The sequence below is a fragment of the Pelodiscus sinensis genome, chromosome Z (assembly GCF_052426305.1).
Source record: "Pelodiscus sinensis isolate ZL-2025 chromosome Z, ASM5242630v1, whole genome shotgun sequence".
Classification (NCBI taxonomy): domain Eukaryota; kingdom Metazoa; phylum Chordata; order Testudines; family Trionychidae; genus Pelodiscus; species Pelodiscus sinensis.
In genome coordinates this window covers 28,072,845-28,090,404 of record NC_143085.1, presented here as the reverse complement: position 1 = coordinate 28,090,404, position 17,560 = coordinate 28,072,845, and the positions used below count along the sequence as shown (strand labels likewise).

Genomic DNA, 17,560 nt, shown 5'->3' with positions numbered 1-17,560 from the left:
AGCCCTGCACCCAGGGAGACAGCTGCAGTATAAGCTTTATACCCACAGGGCAGGGTGGCAGTCAGCTCCCCTGGAATTCCCAGAATGCGCCTCATCTGATTTATACTAGGGATGGAAAAGTTTAACAAGTAAATATTGCTTTGCTTACATGCTTACTGCAGTAACCAGTTAACTAGTGCCTAGCTGACAGGAGCAGCCTCCTACCCATGGTTCAGCAGGCAGTTAACCAGTTAAACCTATAGTTTAATTAGTTAACAATTTACACTGGATTTTACACTCCTAATTTACACTCAACAAAAAGCTCATCTGAGACTGCAAATCTGCTAACTCAGTCCTTCTCTCTCGATGGCCATCTTGAGATAGCCTGGTCCCCCTCTACACAAGTGGGGTCACATGCTCAAAGGCCCCCTCCTTCTACTGTGGCAGAGAAGCCTGCTTTCCCTGTTAGCATCAGCCCCCTCCTTAACCACCTGTCTGAGGAGCTGAGCTTCCCAAGGCTTACTCTGAACACAGCATGTGGCAGATCAGGCTGGTGGGGAGGCAGCGTACAACACAACAACATCCTTGCATCGCACTAATGCTCTCTTGAACTCCCTGACTTTTCTGAGTCACTGATGTGGTTCACCAGTGGTCTCTGGAGCCTGGGCTCAGCTTGCACAAAGATCCACATGATTAGTGAGGCTCTCTTATCTTTGAACAGCCAATGGTCTCCTGAGAAAAGCATCCGGGTGGTGTGCTAGGGGATCTAACTTGCTCGGAAATGCCAAGTTCCCTTCCTATTAACCAAATCAACAGCAAGGAAGAAGGGGGATTATGAAAAAAAACTCTGGGGGAGTTCTTTCAACCTTTTTACTCCACTTTCCTGATATCCAGCAAATGGGGAGCAAACCTCCATTCAGCTCCCTCACAACGTGCTGAATTACACTGCATGACCTGGCCTAGGGAAACACAGGTAAAAATGTGCCAGTGAGCGTATAAGAGACCAGGGTGAGGTGTCCCTTGCGACATCACGCCTGCTACGTTTGGAAGGTGTTCGGGCAGTCACCAATTTACCCCCTTCTGCAACTTCCCAGCACTCCTCTGGAGTTCCTGCTGCAGCTCTGTCCCACCAAACCCGTGCCATGGTATCTGAGCCCTGCCCAATCCCTGAGAGCATGTGAGGAGCTAGGTGAGGCTGCACGCTCTCCCTTTGCTGCTCGACTGTCAGACAAAGGCCTGGAGTGTGCTTGTTGGGGAGTTATTGTGGGAAGGACAGTGCAAAGAGGGGCCTAGTATAGAGGTAAGCCCAGGAGCACACCACTCTCTTCCCAGTCACAGGAGCCTCTGGCAGCCCTGGCACTTTGCATAGAGGTATCACCTTTCCTCCTCCATGGAAACTGGGGGCTGCAAGCATTCCTGCAGCGTCCGCCCACCAGGCCTTGACAGACTCCGTCTGGGATTAGGGTGCTGCAGAGGCAGCATCATCACATCAGTGGTTCCTGAAGTTTGCAAAAGCCCTTCTCATCACTACCTCGGTGCGCACCCCACACGCTGCAGCTCAGAGCTGGCCTCTGAGCCTGGCTCCTCAACGCCTGAAGCAGGGCAGGTAGGAATTTTCTACCACAGACAGGTGAAGCCCAGTTTTGTGTGGGTCACACAACCCCATCTAATTCATTTCCAGATATATGGATTCCTTCAGGGGCTTGTGGGTTTGCCAGACATTGGGAAACTGGCGTCTGCATCAGATTGAATGCAGGATGCAGAAGCCGAAAGTGCACTAGCTACCACTATTTCCAAGTGCCCATCTTCCACACTGAGGTCAACAATTTATCAAGTGATCCAGAAGACAGAAGATAGCCTCTCTCAGGGTATGTCTACACTACAGCACTAATTCGAACTAACAATTCAAATTCGTTAATTCGAACTAAGCTAATTCGAACTAACGCATCTAGACCTAAAAACTAGTTCAAATTAGCGTTTTGCTAATTCGAACTAGCATGTCCACATTGAGTGAAACTGAGGTTAAGGCTGGCCAGAAGCAATGCCGGCAGAGCATCAGATTAGGACTTAGCGTGGGAGAGGGGAGGGCAACTAAAATGATCAGGGGTTTGGAACAGGTCCCATATGAAGAGAGGCTAAAGAGACTGGGACTTTTCATCTTAGAAAAGAGGAGACTGAGGGGGGATATGATAGAGGTCTATAAAAGCATGAGTGGTGTGGAGAGGGTGCATAAAGAAAAGTTATTTATTAGTTCCTATAATAGAAGGACTAGAGGACACCAAAGGAAAGGAATGGGTAGCAGGCTTCAAACTAACAACAGAAAGTTCTTCTTCATAAAGCAAATAGTCAACCTGTGGAACTCCTTGCTGCAGGAGGCTGTGAAGGCTAGAACTAGAACAGAGTTTAAAGAGAAGTGAGATAGTCATGGAGGTTGGGTCCATGGAGTGGTATTAGCCGGGGGTAGGAGTGGTGTCCCTGGCCTCTGTTTGTGGAAGGCTGGAGAAGGATGGCACGAGACAAATGGCTTGGTCATTGTCTTCGGTCCATCCCCTCCAGGGTCCCTAGTGTTGGCCGCTGTCGGCAGACAGGCTACTGGGCTAGATGGACCTTTGGTCTGACCCAGGACGGCCATTCTAAGCTCAGGGCTCAGGGTCGGAGGTCTCAGTGGACCACCTTGATTTTCATGCACACCTGCTCCTGGGTGGCCAGGCTGGCAGCTCTCCTGCCCTAGACGGCCACGTTCCTGTGCCTAGTGCAGAGGTCGTGAATGAGGTCCACGATGTTTGCACTAGACCAGGCGGGCGCCCGCCTCTTGCGGTCCTGGGCAGGCTCCCGGGAGCCGCCAGCCTGGTCCCGGGAAGAGGGGGAGGGCTGGGGGGCATCGGGTGGGTGGCTCGATCTGTGCCAGGTGCAGGGTATGCTGGCTGGGTGCTCGCAGGCTTGCACCTGGCACGGACACCGTAGCCAGCCCGTGCCCCTTTAAGCTGGGCTGATGGCCGAGTGGTGTGATGTGCCCTGTGCGGGCAGTCCGGGCAATCCAAGCCAGGACTGCTTTGCAAGCGGGGCACCCTGAGAACTGTCTGTCCGGGGTGGGTCGGGACCCTTTAAGCACAGTCCTCGGTTAGCCTGAGACAGCAGCTCCACGCTCTAAGTCCTCCTCTGATGTCCTGCTGGCACTGCTTCCGGCCATCCTTAAGCCCGGTTCAGGGTCCACTTAATGTGGACATGCTAGTTTGAATTAGCAAAATGCGAATTCGAACTAGTTTTTAGTTCTAGTTGCGTTAGTTCGAATTAGCTTAGTTCGAATTAACTAATTCGAACTAAGTTAGTTCGAATTAGCGCTGTAGTGTAGACGTACCCGAGGTAGGACCCTCTCTGCAACAGCAGCCCAGCTGCTGATCCACAACTGTTTTGCTGCAGCCGTGGTAGTAACCTCTCAGGATGCAAGCAAAGGGGGATGAAATTTACAAGTCATTCCTCAGTGGCTTGTCTGTTCCCATCCCCCCAACCTGCTCAAAGGAGGGAGCCAGAAGGCACAGCAGAGAGGAACAGGAAATTACCCTCAGCTCCCTCTGAATGCACACATGCAGATGGGAGCTAAGACAGGAAAGATGGTCCAGTGTTGAGGGCTCTAGCATAGGAGATGGGAGATGTAGAGTGAAATCCCTGTACTGCCATAAGCTCCCTCTGAGAGCTTTGACAACTCACTTAGCCTCTCTGGGCCTCAGTTCTTCATCTAGAAAAATGGCTAGAATAGGGGTGAGATGTTCCGAGATACCACGGATAGATCAGCTCCTTTGGCCTTGACAGTAGCCACACGCTGAGTTCCTGTCCATGCAAAAACCCACATGGCATCCCAAACAGAAACCGAGGGAAGGCTTGTTATCATCTCATCTTGCCTTCGCACTTACTCAAACCAGAGGGCAGTAAGGCAAGGGAAGTTCTTCCACACAGTAACAGGCTGGGATAGCACAGATGATGAGGATCTCAGAGCTCCAACAACCAAAGCCACAGGATCCATGGAAACACATGCAGGTACAGACCGAAGGGAGGCAATGCTCCTTGCTCTCACTGCGCAAGAGAATGCACACTGGAGCAATGTGACCTTTCAAAGGGGAAGATCAACCCAACCATTCAAGCTTAAACAGTTTTAGAAGGGTACCTGTGTTAATCTGTAACTAGAAAAAAAAACCTTAAAAAGTAACAAATAGTCCTGTAGCACCTTAGAAACTAACAAAACACGTAGATGGTATCATGAGCTTTTGTGGGCTCAGCCCACTTCTTCAGATGAAACAGACATGTGCAAGTCCAGGCCCAGCAGCAGGGTTGTGGCGTAAGCTGAAAGGCTGTGTCCAGATCTCCTTCCCTCCCTCTGAACACTGGCACTTAGAAACAAAAGTTTGCCCCAGAGAATCCTTTTAAGCCAAGTCTGAGGCAATGTCTGCTACAGCATTATCCTGGCATCATCTCACAGGAAACTGTGCTTCACCCCACCAAATCCATCAATAACATGTCCAATGGCGCCCCCTAATGTGTGGCCCTAGGTTTGCTGGGCTGGGCTACTCGGAAGCATTGCCTTAAGACAGATCACAACAGCACAGGTGGACAGAAGCCATCAGTACCTCTTATTACAGCACAGGGACAATGACTATTATTATGCCCCATCCCACCCATAAAACAACATTAGAATCAACATCTCCAGCATGAGGCCACAGAGGCAAAATGCTACTGATTCGGTGTGTTGTAATCCTTCCCCCAGACAGAAGGCCTCCTGGCTAAACATCTCTCCAAATTGTGTATTCTGATCTGATCTCTTATTGAAGCTAAATATTGACCATGCAGTGAGTCCACTGCAGAGAAAGGAATAGCAGGAGCTGTCAGCAGAACTCAGGCATGCCTTGAGATACCCACAAACACCCTGCCTAGAAACCCTGGGGTACAGCCATACTGATGAAAGCAGTGAGCATCATGCTGAAAGCCCTGGCTGGGAAGAGGACACAGAATAACCCAGAGTGGTTGAGCCCACATGCTGCAGTCCAGATGCAAACAGGACACACTCCTGCTCCTTGTTCTGGCACTCCAAGAGCATGGACACGTCCCTGTGAGTAATAACTGATACTGCCATAGTACCCAGAGAAACTGATCACAGACAAGGACCCCACTGTTCTAAAGACAGGCCTTTATCCAGAAGCCACAATGAAAACAATGAAGTAAAGTAACACAAAGCGAACAAAAGGCATGGAGGGGAAAATAAGGGGATCTGTGCTGGTGGATTTCTCAAGAGCAAAACTGTAAAAGGAAGGGACAGGCTGAAGGAATCCTCAGCAGGAAAACCACTTCGGGTCAGCGAGTCTCTGCTACTCGCCCAAGCAGTGCATTTTCTAGCACTGGGTGAGACTATTCCACATTGTGACTGGCCTCTTTGCCTGGAAACAATTCACTGGTATCTAGCCCACAGCCCCTTTGCTTTAATCGCAGTGGTCTCTGGGGGAAGTGGCATGTGGGCTGGGGGGTCTCACTGTACAGGGTACAATCCCAAAGGGGCATAACATGTTTCCACTGGTAGGCAGGAGTGGAATTAATTCCTGGCAGCTCAAGCACCCATCCAGCTAGGGCACCTCTCAGCCCCCACTGCTGTAGTAGCCAAGCAGCAACTAGTCTCTGATGTAGGTACCACTCCCAAGAAGCAAAGCGAGGCAGCTGTCTCATTACAAAGACCGGCTGAGAGGTTACATGACATGCCCAAGGCCACACAGGAAGTCAGTGGCAGAGCAGGTCTTTCAGGACCGAGGCTAGTGCTCTAATCCAGGACCCATTCTTTTCTAGTGTCGATGCTGGCATTCATTGTTCCCCTCCATCCCTCCTGGTTATTTCAATTAGCTTGGAGACAAAGTGCTGCGTGTGAGACGAGCCACAGGGTGCAGGCTGCGCCTCCCTGGAGTGCTTATTGCGCTACTCTGCCGCTTAAGCTGCACAGTAATTATAAACAGCTGCTCACCTTTGTCCTCATTTCCCAGAGGATTCTGATTAGCCCTAGATGAGCATGGAGCTGGCAGCTCTTCCTACACCTCCAGTTAAATCTCCTTCCAGACAGTGACAGCATGCACCCTCCCACAGGCATCGCCAGCCAAAGTGCCCCCCTTCCCCCCGCACTATAATACACCCCAAGTACACCCTGCCCCAGGCAGCTGGCTGGAATCTGCCTGGCCAACTCTTGTGGACTCTAATACCCTGAGGATTTCATCCACTCCACTGCTCTGGCTGCTGGGGCACTTTCACTGCTCGCCCTCCCTTCTCCTCGAGGTGTCGGACTCGCACCCCTTGAGTTCCCTGAGCAGCAGGGGCTCCTCTGTGCACCCCACCCCAGCACACATGCTCCCAGCCAGTCAGCAGTGGTGCAGCTCCTCCCACTCCCTCTGTTTACTTCCTCCTGGAGCCAGCAACTGCTGGGATCTGGCAGAGAAGCCCGCAAGAGGAGAGGTGAGGAATAGGCTTTATACATTCAGCTCCCCCACTCAGAAAACATGGAGGGGCCTCGACCTCCCAATAGGCGAGTGTCCCTCTTGGGGAGCTCAAGAGCAGCGTCCTTTCAGCCCATCCAGTCAGGGAGGCTTCCCTGCCTTCAGAAAACTCCAGCCAGATTGACAGGCACCACACAGGAGCCAGACCCAGCTCACACACAGCGCTCTCTGCGTGGAGGGATGACAGTCTCTCCCCACCAGCCAGCCAGTTCCCCAAAGCACTTACTTCCAGCTCCATCCTGGACCCAGCCTCGTGCGAATTGCTGCTCCCGTACATCCCCATGGCCAGCTCTCAGTGCTTCCGGCTCCCCCTCACAGCCGGGCGGGGTGCATCTACATTCTCCAGCTCGGGAGGCTTCCTGATGATTTGCATAGTTAAGCCATAAACTAACCACAACATTCCTTGTATGATTTTGCAATCGGCTGGAATAACGTGGTCGCACTAAGTCAGGCCGATGAATCATGATCTATAAACCACAGTGCTCGTCACCGGGGCTCAGGGCTGGCTGCAGCCAGTATGATTAATCTCGGGGGATGCCAGGGTTAACTTGCAATGCGTTGCTATTTATTTTCCAAGCTTTCAAACCTCCAGAGAGTTCCTGTTCCTACCTTCCTCTCCCCTCCGCCCAGCAGGGCCGAGATACATGAGCCCATGGCACTATATAAAGGCAATCACAATTCTTCTGCAATGCTTAAGAACCTCCCAGGCTAGAGGGGACTGTGTATATAGTCCCCAGAACTTTGCCTCCAGCACCCTGTATCCAGGAGACACTCATGTTCTCCAACAGCCCCACATGGCCCTCCTAACCCTGCTCAACAGCACTGTAGAAACCCCAACAAACAAACCTCCCCCTTGTTCCCATCCCCACCCTTGCCATTGATTCAGGCTTTATGATGTGAATCATTGAGACACATAGAACACCAGCTGTGGAGCAGCACCTGCTGTGCTTGGCACTGTACAAACCCAGAACATAAAGACGGTCCCTGCCCAAGGGGCTATGTCCTTCAGTAAGGCTGTCAGCACTGTTGGGTTGAAAGCCTTCTCTTCTGCAGCTCTCCCGGTGCCTGTTGGTTTACCTAGGATGGGCCTCCGCCTTGTCTGTCTGCTCAAGCTTCTCCCTCCAGAAAAGAACTGTCTCTCTCTCTGCCAGCCTCTGGACATTTCACCCTGTCCTGCCAATGCTCCCACCCAGGGGAAACGACCGCTACGCTGGGCTGCTGGGTAAGGTGGGGAGGGCAGCTCTGCACTCCCGGAAGAGCAGGACCTCAGACAGAAGAGTGGGGGAGCCAACCCCCAACACTGCCCAGAGCGCACCACTCCAGCCCCGCCCTTAGAGCTCCCTGGAGCCCTCGCATGGGATTCTGACAGCAATTTAAAGGACCTGGGACCCTGGGTGCCATCATGGCTGTACTGCGGCAGTGGTGGCACCCAGAGTCCAGGCCCTTCAGAATCGTCCGGCCCCAGGGCAGTTGTCCCTTCCCCCCCATTCCTCCATAGGCAGGCCTGTTCCCATCCCAACCCCATTCTCCCCACTGCACATCTGCCTCTCTGGTGCTGTCGCACTGGGTCTGCACTGTCGAGCTCCAGCATCATCAGGGAGCTGCTGAGAGCTGAGACTCATGGCTGTGCACACTGGGCTGCAAGGCCCACCTCCCAGGCACTGGGGGCAGTGGAAATCAAGGGAAAGGGTGAAACCTCTGGCTCCTTTCCCCCAAGGGGGTTATACAACGTAAGTGGAGATGATTTCTGAGGCCCCCTGTTCTGAGACCCCTTGGGGAGTGAGCTACATATGGGTGAGGGTTTTATCCCCAGTGAATTTTACTGATCAGGTGAGGCCAACTCCTTCTCCAGGAATCCTTTCACATGGCCTCTTGTGCTACTGATACATCCCCAGCACCTCAGCTTCAGAGCTGTAGATGTCCTGCAAGACCCTCCCCAGAGCATACTATGCCCACGCTCCCCAGCCTGCAGAGCGGCTCGGAGTGCATACACAGCACTCCAACGGCAATTTAAAGGACCTGGGCTGCGGGTGCCACCACTGCTGTACTGCAGGTATTTGGGAAGCGCCAGTTCCCACTCTGCTCCAGAGGGAATCCCTCTGTACAAAAAGGGATTCTTTTGTACATGGTACTTGCAGCAACATGACCCCCAAAGAAGGCTGTGCCTGCCACAAAGAGTCCAGGGTTCGCTTCGCTGACCTGCCGTGAGGGCAGGGGACTGGATTCGATGACCTCTCTTAAGGTCCCTTCCAGTTCTAGTGTTCTATGACCTCCACGCAGCTGCCAGCACAAGCCAGTGTTTCCGAGGAGAGGAATCTGCAGCACAAGGTCTCAGCAGGTTTGCGAGACGTCAAGGTACATTTAGATCTAGAAAAGTGCTTCACAATCAGTTGAAAGGTACAGAGAATGCACACGCATGCACCCGATGCCAGGAGCAGGCTAAGACTCCCCCTTCATTTCACTGTGTGACTTCACCCCTCTCTCTTGCACAGCACTAATGAGCTTGCACGTAAACTACACTGTCACTCTCTGCACCGCTCAGAACACACAGCTCCCCCCCCCCCCCACCCATTCTGGGCACAGCAGAGAAAACTCACAAATATCCTAAGAAACCTTCTCTTCTTTTTATTCCTTAAAAAGACCCTCACATCAGCACCTCCGAGCTCTAATCCCCAGCCATACCTCCTCCTCCCTTGGTTCTGGACAGTAGTCTTACCATCCCCTCTCACTTTCTGTCTCCTGACCTCAAAGGTGCACAGGCTAAGCCTGCAGGATGAGAGACAGTGAAGATTAAGCGCAACACCCGCTCCTCTCTGTTCCCCATTTGTCATCCAGGGATAATAAAGCTTCCCTACCCTGAACAAGGGACTGGGTGGCTAAATTCCCTAGCGACTGTAACATTCAAGGCCTGTGGCTGAAAGATGCTATACTATGATTACTAAAGGTAACACTCAACAGGCAAGCAGCTTGTAAGGCCACTTATGCGAATGCCCCCTGCGGGAGGACAGACATGATCCCATCACACAGCTATCATTGAGCTATGAATAAGATATTACACCTCCACATAATAGCTCTCCCTGCGTAATGTGCCAGGCCTGGCCCAAAGAGAAGCTGGGAGCCAAGCAAGCTCATTTCATCCCCTCTCCGTCTCATCCCTCGACACCTCAGGCAGCACAGGGTATTTTTCTAGGATTGATAACGTGGCTTTTGAAAACACTGCCTTGGGTTTGTTCTGTGCTCTGCATGGCGATGCTGTGACCCCAGTAAAACCTCCTCTTGCCCTCAGACAATACTGCTTTCCAATCACACATGCTCTAATGGTGATTTCCAAAAAACCTTCTGACATCCCAGGGCAATTCCCTCCTCTCCCCTGCCTTTCCTTTTACTGCTCTGTATGGGGAGTGCTTTCTCCAAAACACACAGCACTGGAGTCTGGATTTTCTTTTGGGTGACTTCAGAAGAATGACTCTGATTCTCTTTCCCACTTGCAGTTGGTTGGCCAACAGGGTTGCTCTGGGGCCATCCCATGGGCTCAGATCAGGGCTGTGGTGAGAACTGCTGGGTCCCTAGGTAAGATGTGGGAGGAGGAGAGGGCAGCTGGCTCCATGCCCTGGGAAGGGGCAGAGCCTTTGCCAGAAGGCAGGAAGCTGGGGGCCTCCTTCAGCACTGCCTGGTCCATGCCATGCAGGACTCCGGTGGTTGCCCCTTTGCCCCCTCACTCTCCGTCAGTGGCCCAGGGTCAGAGTAGCATAAATTATGTGCATGGAGAGGAGAAAATGAAGCTCCCACTACAAATGTGAGAACTTCTGTCAGTCCCCTGCTCTAACCACTAGCAAGCACTGCCACAGCCCCGTGATGTCTCTCGCAATGCATCCATGGACTGTGTCAGTTGACACCACAGAAAACACAGGGCAGACACTTACAACCGTGGCATGATAACAGGCAGCTGGTGCAAGTAGAATCTGTCAGACCACCACCCACAGGCGGCCCTCACAGAGGGGCTGGATACAGAGCCCAGGGTGGATGCCTGGGGCGTTTATTATTGTTTTTAAGCATGTATATATCATGTGACCACCTCTCATGTCCCAAAGTCTCCACTCTAATTGTCTGGAATGTCCCAATCTCCTCTGCCACCTGCAGGCTGCAGAGCCTCACTTCTCATTATCACACTTGGCACCCTCTGCTCATGGGGGAAGCCTCAAATCCAAGCATGCAATCACTGAAATAACACACAGAGAATGAGAAATAGCTGTCGAGTACATTGATCACTGCAGTCCTGAGCCTCCAAGTGCAGCCATGGAAGCACGCTGAAATCACAGAACTGGGTGTAGATTCTGGGATGCATTAACAGGCATGTTGTGAGCAAGACATGAGAAGTCATTCTTCTGCTCTACTCTGCGCCGATTAGGCCTCAGTTGGAGTATTGGGTCCAGTTCTGGGCACCACATTTCAGGAAAGATGTGGAGAAATTGGAGAGGGTCCAGAAAGGAGCAACAAAAATGGCCAAAGGTCTAGAAAACATGACCTGCAACGGAAGGCTGAAAGAATTTGGCTTATTTAGTTTAGAAAACAGAAGACTGAGAGGGGACATGATAATGGTTTTCAAATACCTAATAGGGTGTTATGAGGAAGAGAGAGAAAAATTCCTATAGGTATTTTGAACTGTACTATATGAATGAACTGTAGAATTTGATAGAATATCTTGCTACGGGATGGTTAAAAAATCTCCAACAAACTCTTCAGAAAGGAGATGATTCTCCATTGCTCAGTTTTGTCTCACTGTTACTTTGTGTCCATCTGTTGTATCCATCTGTGCAGTCTTGTCTTATTATTTATATTACAAGCTTCTTTGGGCCTGTCTGCTGTATATGTCTTTGTACAGCACTTAGCAACACACTGGAGCCCTGGTCCATGAACAGGGTCCTGTAGTGTTACTACAATACCAACAATAAAGTCTGTAAGGGGTTTTGTGTGATTTCTGTAGAACCTTGTTAGTTTGGTCCTTCTGCAATTCTACTGGGCTTTTCCATAAGAGAGTCGGTTTCTGGTTTGGGTGGCGGCTGATTTTTTTTTTAATGAATTGATTGCCTGTGGATGGTGAGCCCCAAGAGACTGGAAGAAGCATAAGGATGACCATATTTGTACATGGAGATAGAGGGCAGCCTACACTCACTGACTCTCTCAGCACATGGATCCTTTTCCTCTTCTGTGGTTTGCCTTCTCACCCATTCAATGTTTTATGATGTGCAATTTATCACTGCCCCATGGGTTGCTGTGCCACTCCCCTCTAAGAATTTTGTAAACAGATCACTAGTGAAAAATGCCAGCCTGACACCACTGGGGGCAGAAGACCTGTACTCACCCACAGTGTAGACATGCCTTGCACAAACAAAGCACACACATTCTTGCAGAAAACCCCTCCCTATGATTTCCATCAAGACCTGCTTTGGAAAGCAAATAAAAAGTGACACACAACACCAGAACCAGAGCCCGGAGCTACAGCCAGAGCCCAGAGCCACAACCCAGAGCCAGAGAAAAATGTACCTCAGAAACAACTTTCTCCTCTAGGTACCCGCCCAAGACCCAAGCCTGAGGTTCTGAATCTCCCCAGCAAAAGGAAGATCCCTGCAATCTTAAAATCCAAGTCTCCCTGTTGGGTTTTACAGAGAATAGGACCACTCCCGTGGGTACAGGTTTGCACCCTTCGAGAACATATTGACTGCTGCAGGAGAAATACTTATATGCGAAAAGGAAAAGAAAGAGCTTCTCATTTCATAGGCTCTGATTCCATGGGTGCTCCAGGACTGGTGCACCCCTGCAAAAAAATTGAGTGAGTATTTAGGGCCCCCAGCATCTAGATGGCCCCTCTCCATCCAGTGCATTCCATCAATTGGTGTCCCTGCTGATCATCTCTTTCCCCTGCCTCCCAACACCACTCCAAAGCTGCGGATCAGCTGTTCTCAGACATGGAATCTCCATCTCTGGAGGTAGTTAAGAGCAGGTTAGACAGACCTGTCAGGGATGGTCTAGATGGTGTTTGGTCCTGCTGTGAGAACAGGGACTGGATTCAATGACCTCTTGAGGTCCCATCCAGTTCTAGTGTTCTATGATTCTGTGAAGGAATGGGAGGAGGGCATGCTGGGAGATGGGATTGGGCAGGAATAGGCAGCGTGGGAATGTAGTGGGGGCAGGAAGAAGTGAGGCAGGGACTTTGGGGATAGAACTGCGTGGGGCAGGGCCTGGGGCAGAGCAGGGGGCTAAGCACCCATAGGGCCTGGAGAAAGCCAATGCTGGTGTTTCATTTCACTAGTAGGAAGTTTTCCACCACTAATGTAATGAAACCACAACAAAGTGACCCACTGTCTCGGCTGGCTGTTCTTCAGCATGCAGGCAGTGTGGGTCCCAGGGCACGAGAGAGACTAGGTGTGTGAGGTCATATCTTTTATTGAACCAACTTCTGTGGGTGGAAGCTACCAGCTTGGGAGCTACACGGAGCTCTGCAGGTATGGGGAAGGGAGCAGTGTCTGACCTAACTACAAGTTTGGACAGATTGTTAAGCAGAAGGGCTCTTTCAATACTTGTCCTCCGGGGAAACCTGCACGCCTTCAAACAGCAAGCCTGGGAACTGAAATTCATAACTCAGCGAGACACCAAAAGCCATGGATGAACAGGGACACTGTTACCCACCAGCTCTGTGATTCTTGGGGAACCAGAACATGGTCACCTGTCAGCCTTGTGCTCTTGGGGAGTCAGGGAGTGACACTCATGGAAAACCATTCCCCTCCCTCAGGCCTCTGCTAGAATCAAAGACAAAGCAAAGAAAAGGCCAGGGAAGACACACCTAAACTGCTTCAGACAAGGGTGATACAATTAAGGAAACACCCCAGCCTCATTTACATTAAAGATGGAACAGAGGGACATCTCATTAGCATACAGAATGGAGAGCAGCTCTTCCAAGGCAGGAACCGCACTGAACTATGGGACACCGAAAGCAGAGAAGCACTGCCTGATGGGAAATCCCTGCTCCAGATGCTAATGAACCTAAGCCTGCTCACACCCAAATTAGTCATTATCAGACCAATTCTAGTAACGATCCTATTGACATCTAAAATACTGAAACTGCCAAGTTGCATTGTGAGCTCGTTCAAGGAACATCACCCATAACCAGGGGTGATCAATCTCTATTGTCTCTCCTCTTTCTCTTTGAACTATCCCTATAAAAACTCCTATCCTTGCCCCAAGAAAACTGTTCTGATACCTGGACTTAAACTGCATCAGTTCCATTGAGACTTCTTCATCTCCTGTCTGATCGTGCTGGGGGCTCTGTCCTGCTGTTCTCCTGCCCTCTGGACCCCCGGCTACCATCATCATCTGGGAACCCTGATCAGTGCAAGCTCCGTGGAGTGGTGAGGTCTCTCTCTCTCTCTCTCTCTCTCTCTTTCTCTCTCTCTCAACTATCTCTCTAAGCATAGCCTCCTGACCCTGCCCTGTGTAAACTGTTATATGGTTACCTAACATTTGTAAGCAGCTTCAATTTAGATTTAATATTGTAATTGTTAGATTTAATATTGTAACTGTTTGATATCTATTCACTACTCAGAAATAAATCACTTTCATTGTTAAGATGGTTGCTTCTCTCTCTTTCTTTCTCTTTTGCTCACTCTTCCTTAAGGGGTGTTGTTTTGGCTTCCCCATTCGCTCTGCAACAACGCTTCTTGTACCCAAGCAAAAGATCCCTGTAGTGCCCAAAATCCTGTGGGGTTTGCTCATCGTGTGGTTTACCTGTGAATGACTGTGGTGTGAAAGTGGGGATAAGGGGTGCTGAACCTGGGGGCTTATTAGGATGGCAGCTTAAAGTGCTGTTTAATCCAGCCCACGGAGTCCAAAGGCACATGAGGGTGCAGTGTGGCATTGCTGTGAAACCCAGCCAGCTGAGTCCAGGGACATATGAGGGGGTCAGCTTGTGAGTGCTGAGTACCCAGTCCTCTCAGATGTGCTCTGACTAGTGTGTGTGAGTGTCTGTGTGTGTTGCTAAGGTGGGAAGAACCCCATCCTGAGGAACCTAGTTCCTGCAGGAGAGCTCCAGTGGGAGGGGGAATTGGCAGCAGGGAGAATTCAGCTCCATATGAGAGCCCAAGTAAGCACCAACAGCACACTGATAGAACTGTTAACCTCCCCCCAGTCCCATAAGGGTAACCCTGATAAATGAGCATGCCCCAGAGTATTGGGCAAATCTGGTAACAAATTGGTGGAGAATGTGGGCAGCACGTGATCCTGATCACGGGGTACTTGTTGAGTAGTTGCTGCAGAGTGGGGAAACTGAGGCACAGGTTTTTTTTTGTTTCCTCTTTTCTCTTTCGTTGTTGTTGTTGTTGTCTTTTAGTGAGCTGCTTCTATCATTTCTGTAGACTACTTGGTAAAGTTGTGAGTAGTTGCTCCAGAGTGGGGAAATTGAGGCAGGGGCCTGAGTCAGTTTTTTTTCTATCTTTTTTTAAGCCTTTTATTGAGCTCCTTCTATTATTCACATAGAATACTTGAAAAAGTTCTGAACTATGCTTGGAATTATTGTAGCTGAACTGTGCTTGGAATTAATGTGGTAACTGGTCAGAATTGTGCTTGGAATTATTGTAGAATTATTGCAGAGTTGTGCAAATAGGACTTAATGTGGTAAAGTTTCTGAATTGTGCTTGGAATTATTGTAGAACTGGGACTAGGAATTAATGTGGTAACAGTTCTGAATTGTGCTTGGAATTTTTGTAGCTGAACTATGCTTGGAATTATTGTAGTACTGTGCATTTAGGAATTATTGTAGAACTGGAACTAGGAATTAATGTGGTAACAGTTCTGAATTGTGCTTGGAATTTTTGTAGAACTGTGCGAATAGGAATTAATGTGGTAAAGTTCTGAATTGTTCTTGGAATTATTGTGGGACTGTGCAATTGAAAGTTAAATATTGGGCTTGAAAGTAAATATTTTAGAGTTATATTGACTGCAGGTAAAAGATAACTAGTGCAGTAAGGAAAGTAGAGATGTCTGAGAGAACCCCTTTGGCTACTCGCTTGAGACAGGAGAAAACCAATAGGATAGAGAGATGGGTAATGAAGAAGGGGAAATGTCCCTGGGAGAGGGGGTGCTTTAAGGGTGAGGATCCCCTGCTTGAAGCAAGTTTGAGCTTTGAACAATACTGCACAACCATTAAGCCACGAGGTAGTGCAAAAGATGCAGCTGCTGCATGGGCATTGTTTTATGCATGTCTAGACATGGCTGAAATGGTAAAGGGAAGGCAGGAACTGGAGCTGGAGAAAAAGCAGTTACAACAGTGTTTGGATAAAAGTGAGATGGATGGATGTGAATTTATAGCAGAAAAGCTTAAAATGGTGACTTTACTTAGAAATATGCAAGAGGAAAGGGACAAGGCTAATATGGCTGCAGAACAGTACAGAAAAGAGTTGTCTCACACTAAAATGTTGTTAGAGGAAGCACGAGCAGCAACTCGCTTTCTAGCAGATGAGAACAAGGCAGCTAAGGCAGCAGCCAGCCATCAGAAGTGTGAGGCAGAGATCAGTAAACTGCATGCCCAACTTAGTGCCCATAAGGGGGTGGTAGCAGCTGTAAGGTTAAGAGAGGACTGTGATTGGGAACCTCCTACAAAAATAGAAATACTCCCTGATACTGAACCCCAAGCCCCATTTAACCCTCAGTGGTCTCACAGGCACAATGTTGCCCCTGTTTCCACAAGGGAAGTTAAACACATAGTTGCAGGAGCTGACCTTCCCACAACAGAGCTGGTCACCGATGTAACAAGGTGGTCTCCTAGCCAGGCCAAGGCTATTGCTGAGAGGCTGGGACCACTGAACCGTGACACGGCTGTGGCATGGTTGGCTCGCATTTGGCAAATGTACCCCTCTGCTGATGGCATGGACCTTACCCAGTTGGCCCAGTTATGTGCTTCTCCTGGTGATGCAGATGCTCTGGACATAGGCATAGGTTCATGGGAGCGGACTGCCCCTGGGCCCCGGGAATGGATGATAAGTGCTCTCAAAATATTACTGCCTGCTTCTTCCCTTAAAAAACTCTATATTCTGGAAGAGCAGAAACCTGGAGAGGCCCCTGAAGCTTACCTAATTCGCAAAAAGATGCTGGCAGCTCTCTCTGATTCATTGCCCCAGACAGAAGAGAACGGAATTATCACTTACCAGTATCAAGGACATGAATTGGTACAGAGCACATATGCAGGTCTGAATTCCCAGACAAAAATGACCATGGGGGCTGTGGATTTGGAACACCTTACATGGAATGAGCTAGTGGCAAAAATTAAACAGGTGGGAGATTTGTTAAGAGAGACTGGTGTTTTAAAAAAACAGATCAGCAAAAAGACTAACTGTGAGCCTGTACAGGCTATTACTTTTGCAAATAATGGTCCCCATTCTGCCAGTCGCACTCCCAGTGGTAGTCCCCCTACTTCCCACCGTATTGGGCAGCGCCGACCCAAGGAAACCCTTAGGAATGTGATCTGGATGGAGCTAGTAAAGTTAGGGGAAGACATGAGGAAATATGATCGCCAGCCCCTCAGCACTCTAATTAATGCTTTGTCTCAGGTTACACGGAGAACAGAGTTGATGGAGGGAGCCCCACCCCGGCCCACTGCTCCAGTGAGGAGTGAGTCCCCAACACTCTCTCCCTGTCAAAACCAGAATCCTGCCTCCTCTTCTGAGTGCAGGCTTTCAAGGGAGTCAGCTACTCAATAGGGGTGCCCTGTTCCCCGTGGGCCTCCCCAGCTGATTGCAAGACTTCATTGTGACAGGTGGGGGAGACCAACTGTAAGGGCTACAGTGGGGAATCCAGGGACTTTAGCCCAGCTGCTAGTGGACACAGGAGCCTCAGTAAACATTCTGAGCCCTCGGTGGATCTCGGGAGGGAGACCCACCACTAGACAGGTTCAGCTCAGTGGGTATGGGGGAGACATCCAGGAGGCTCCCATTTGGCAGGATGTTCCCTTGCTAGTAGACAGACTACAGGGGCAAATAGAATGCTGTGCTCATGAGGGAAACGAGAAGGGA

The 17,560-nt window shown here is 50.1% G+C and overlaps 1 protein-coding gene across 30 annotated transcripts in view; it reads right to left on the bottom strand.

Moving 5' to 3' along the window:
* Window positions 1-17,560, bottom strand: part of NCOR2 (nuclear receptor corepressor 2) — a 511,248-nt gene that overhangs the window by 122,470 nt on the left and 371,218 nt on the right. The window contains exon 1 of one of the 30 annotated variants that reach the window (XM_075898503.2): window positions 6,727-7,266. The exons of the other annotated variants lie outside the window; for them this stretch is intronic. Coding sequence (XP_075754618.2) covers window positions 6,727-6,783 — 57 coding nt within the window. The 5' untranslated portion in view covers window positions 6,784-7,266. Of the gene's footprint in view, window positions 1-6,726; window positions 7,267-17,560 lie in introns of those variants that run through there. 30 annotated transcript variants of the gene reach the window in all.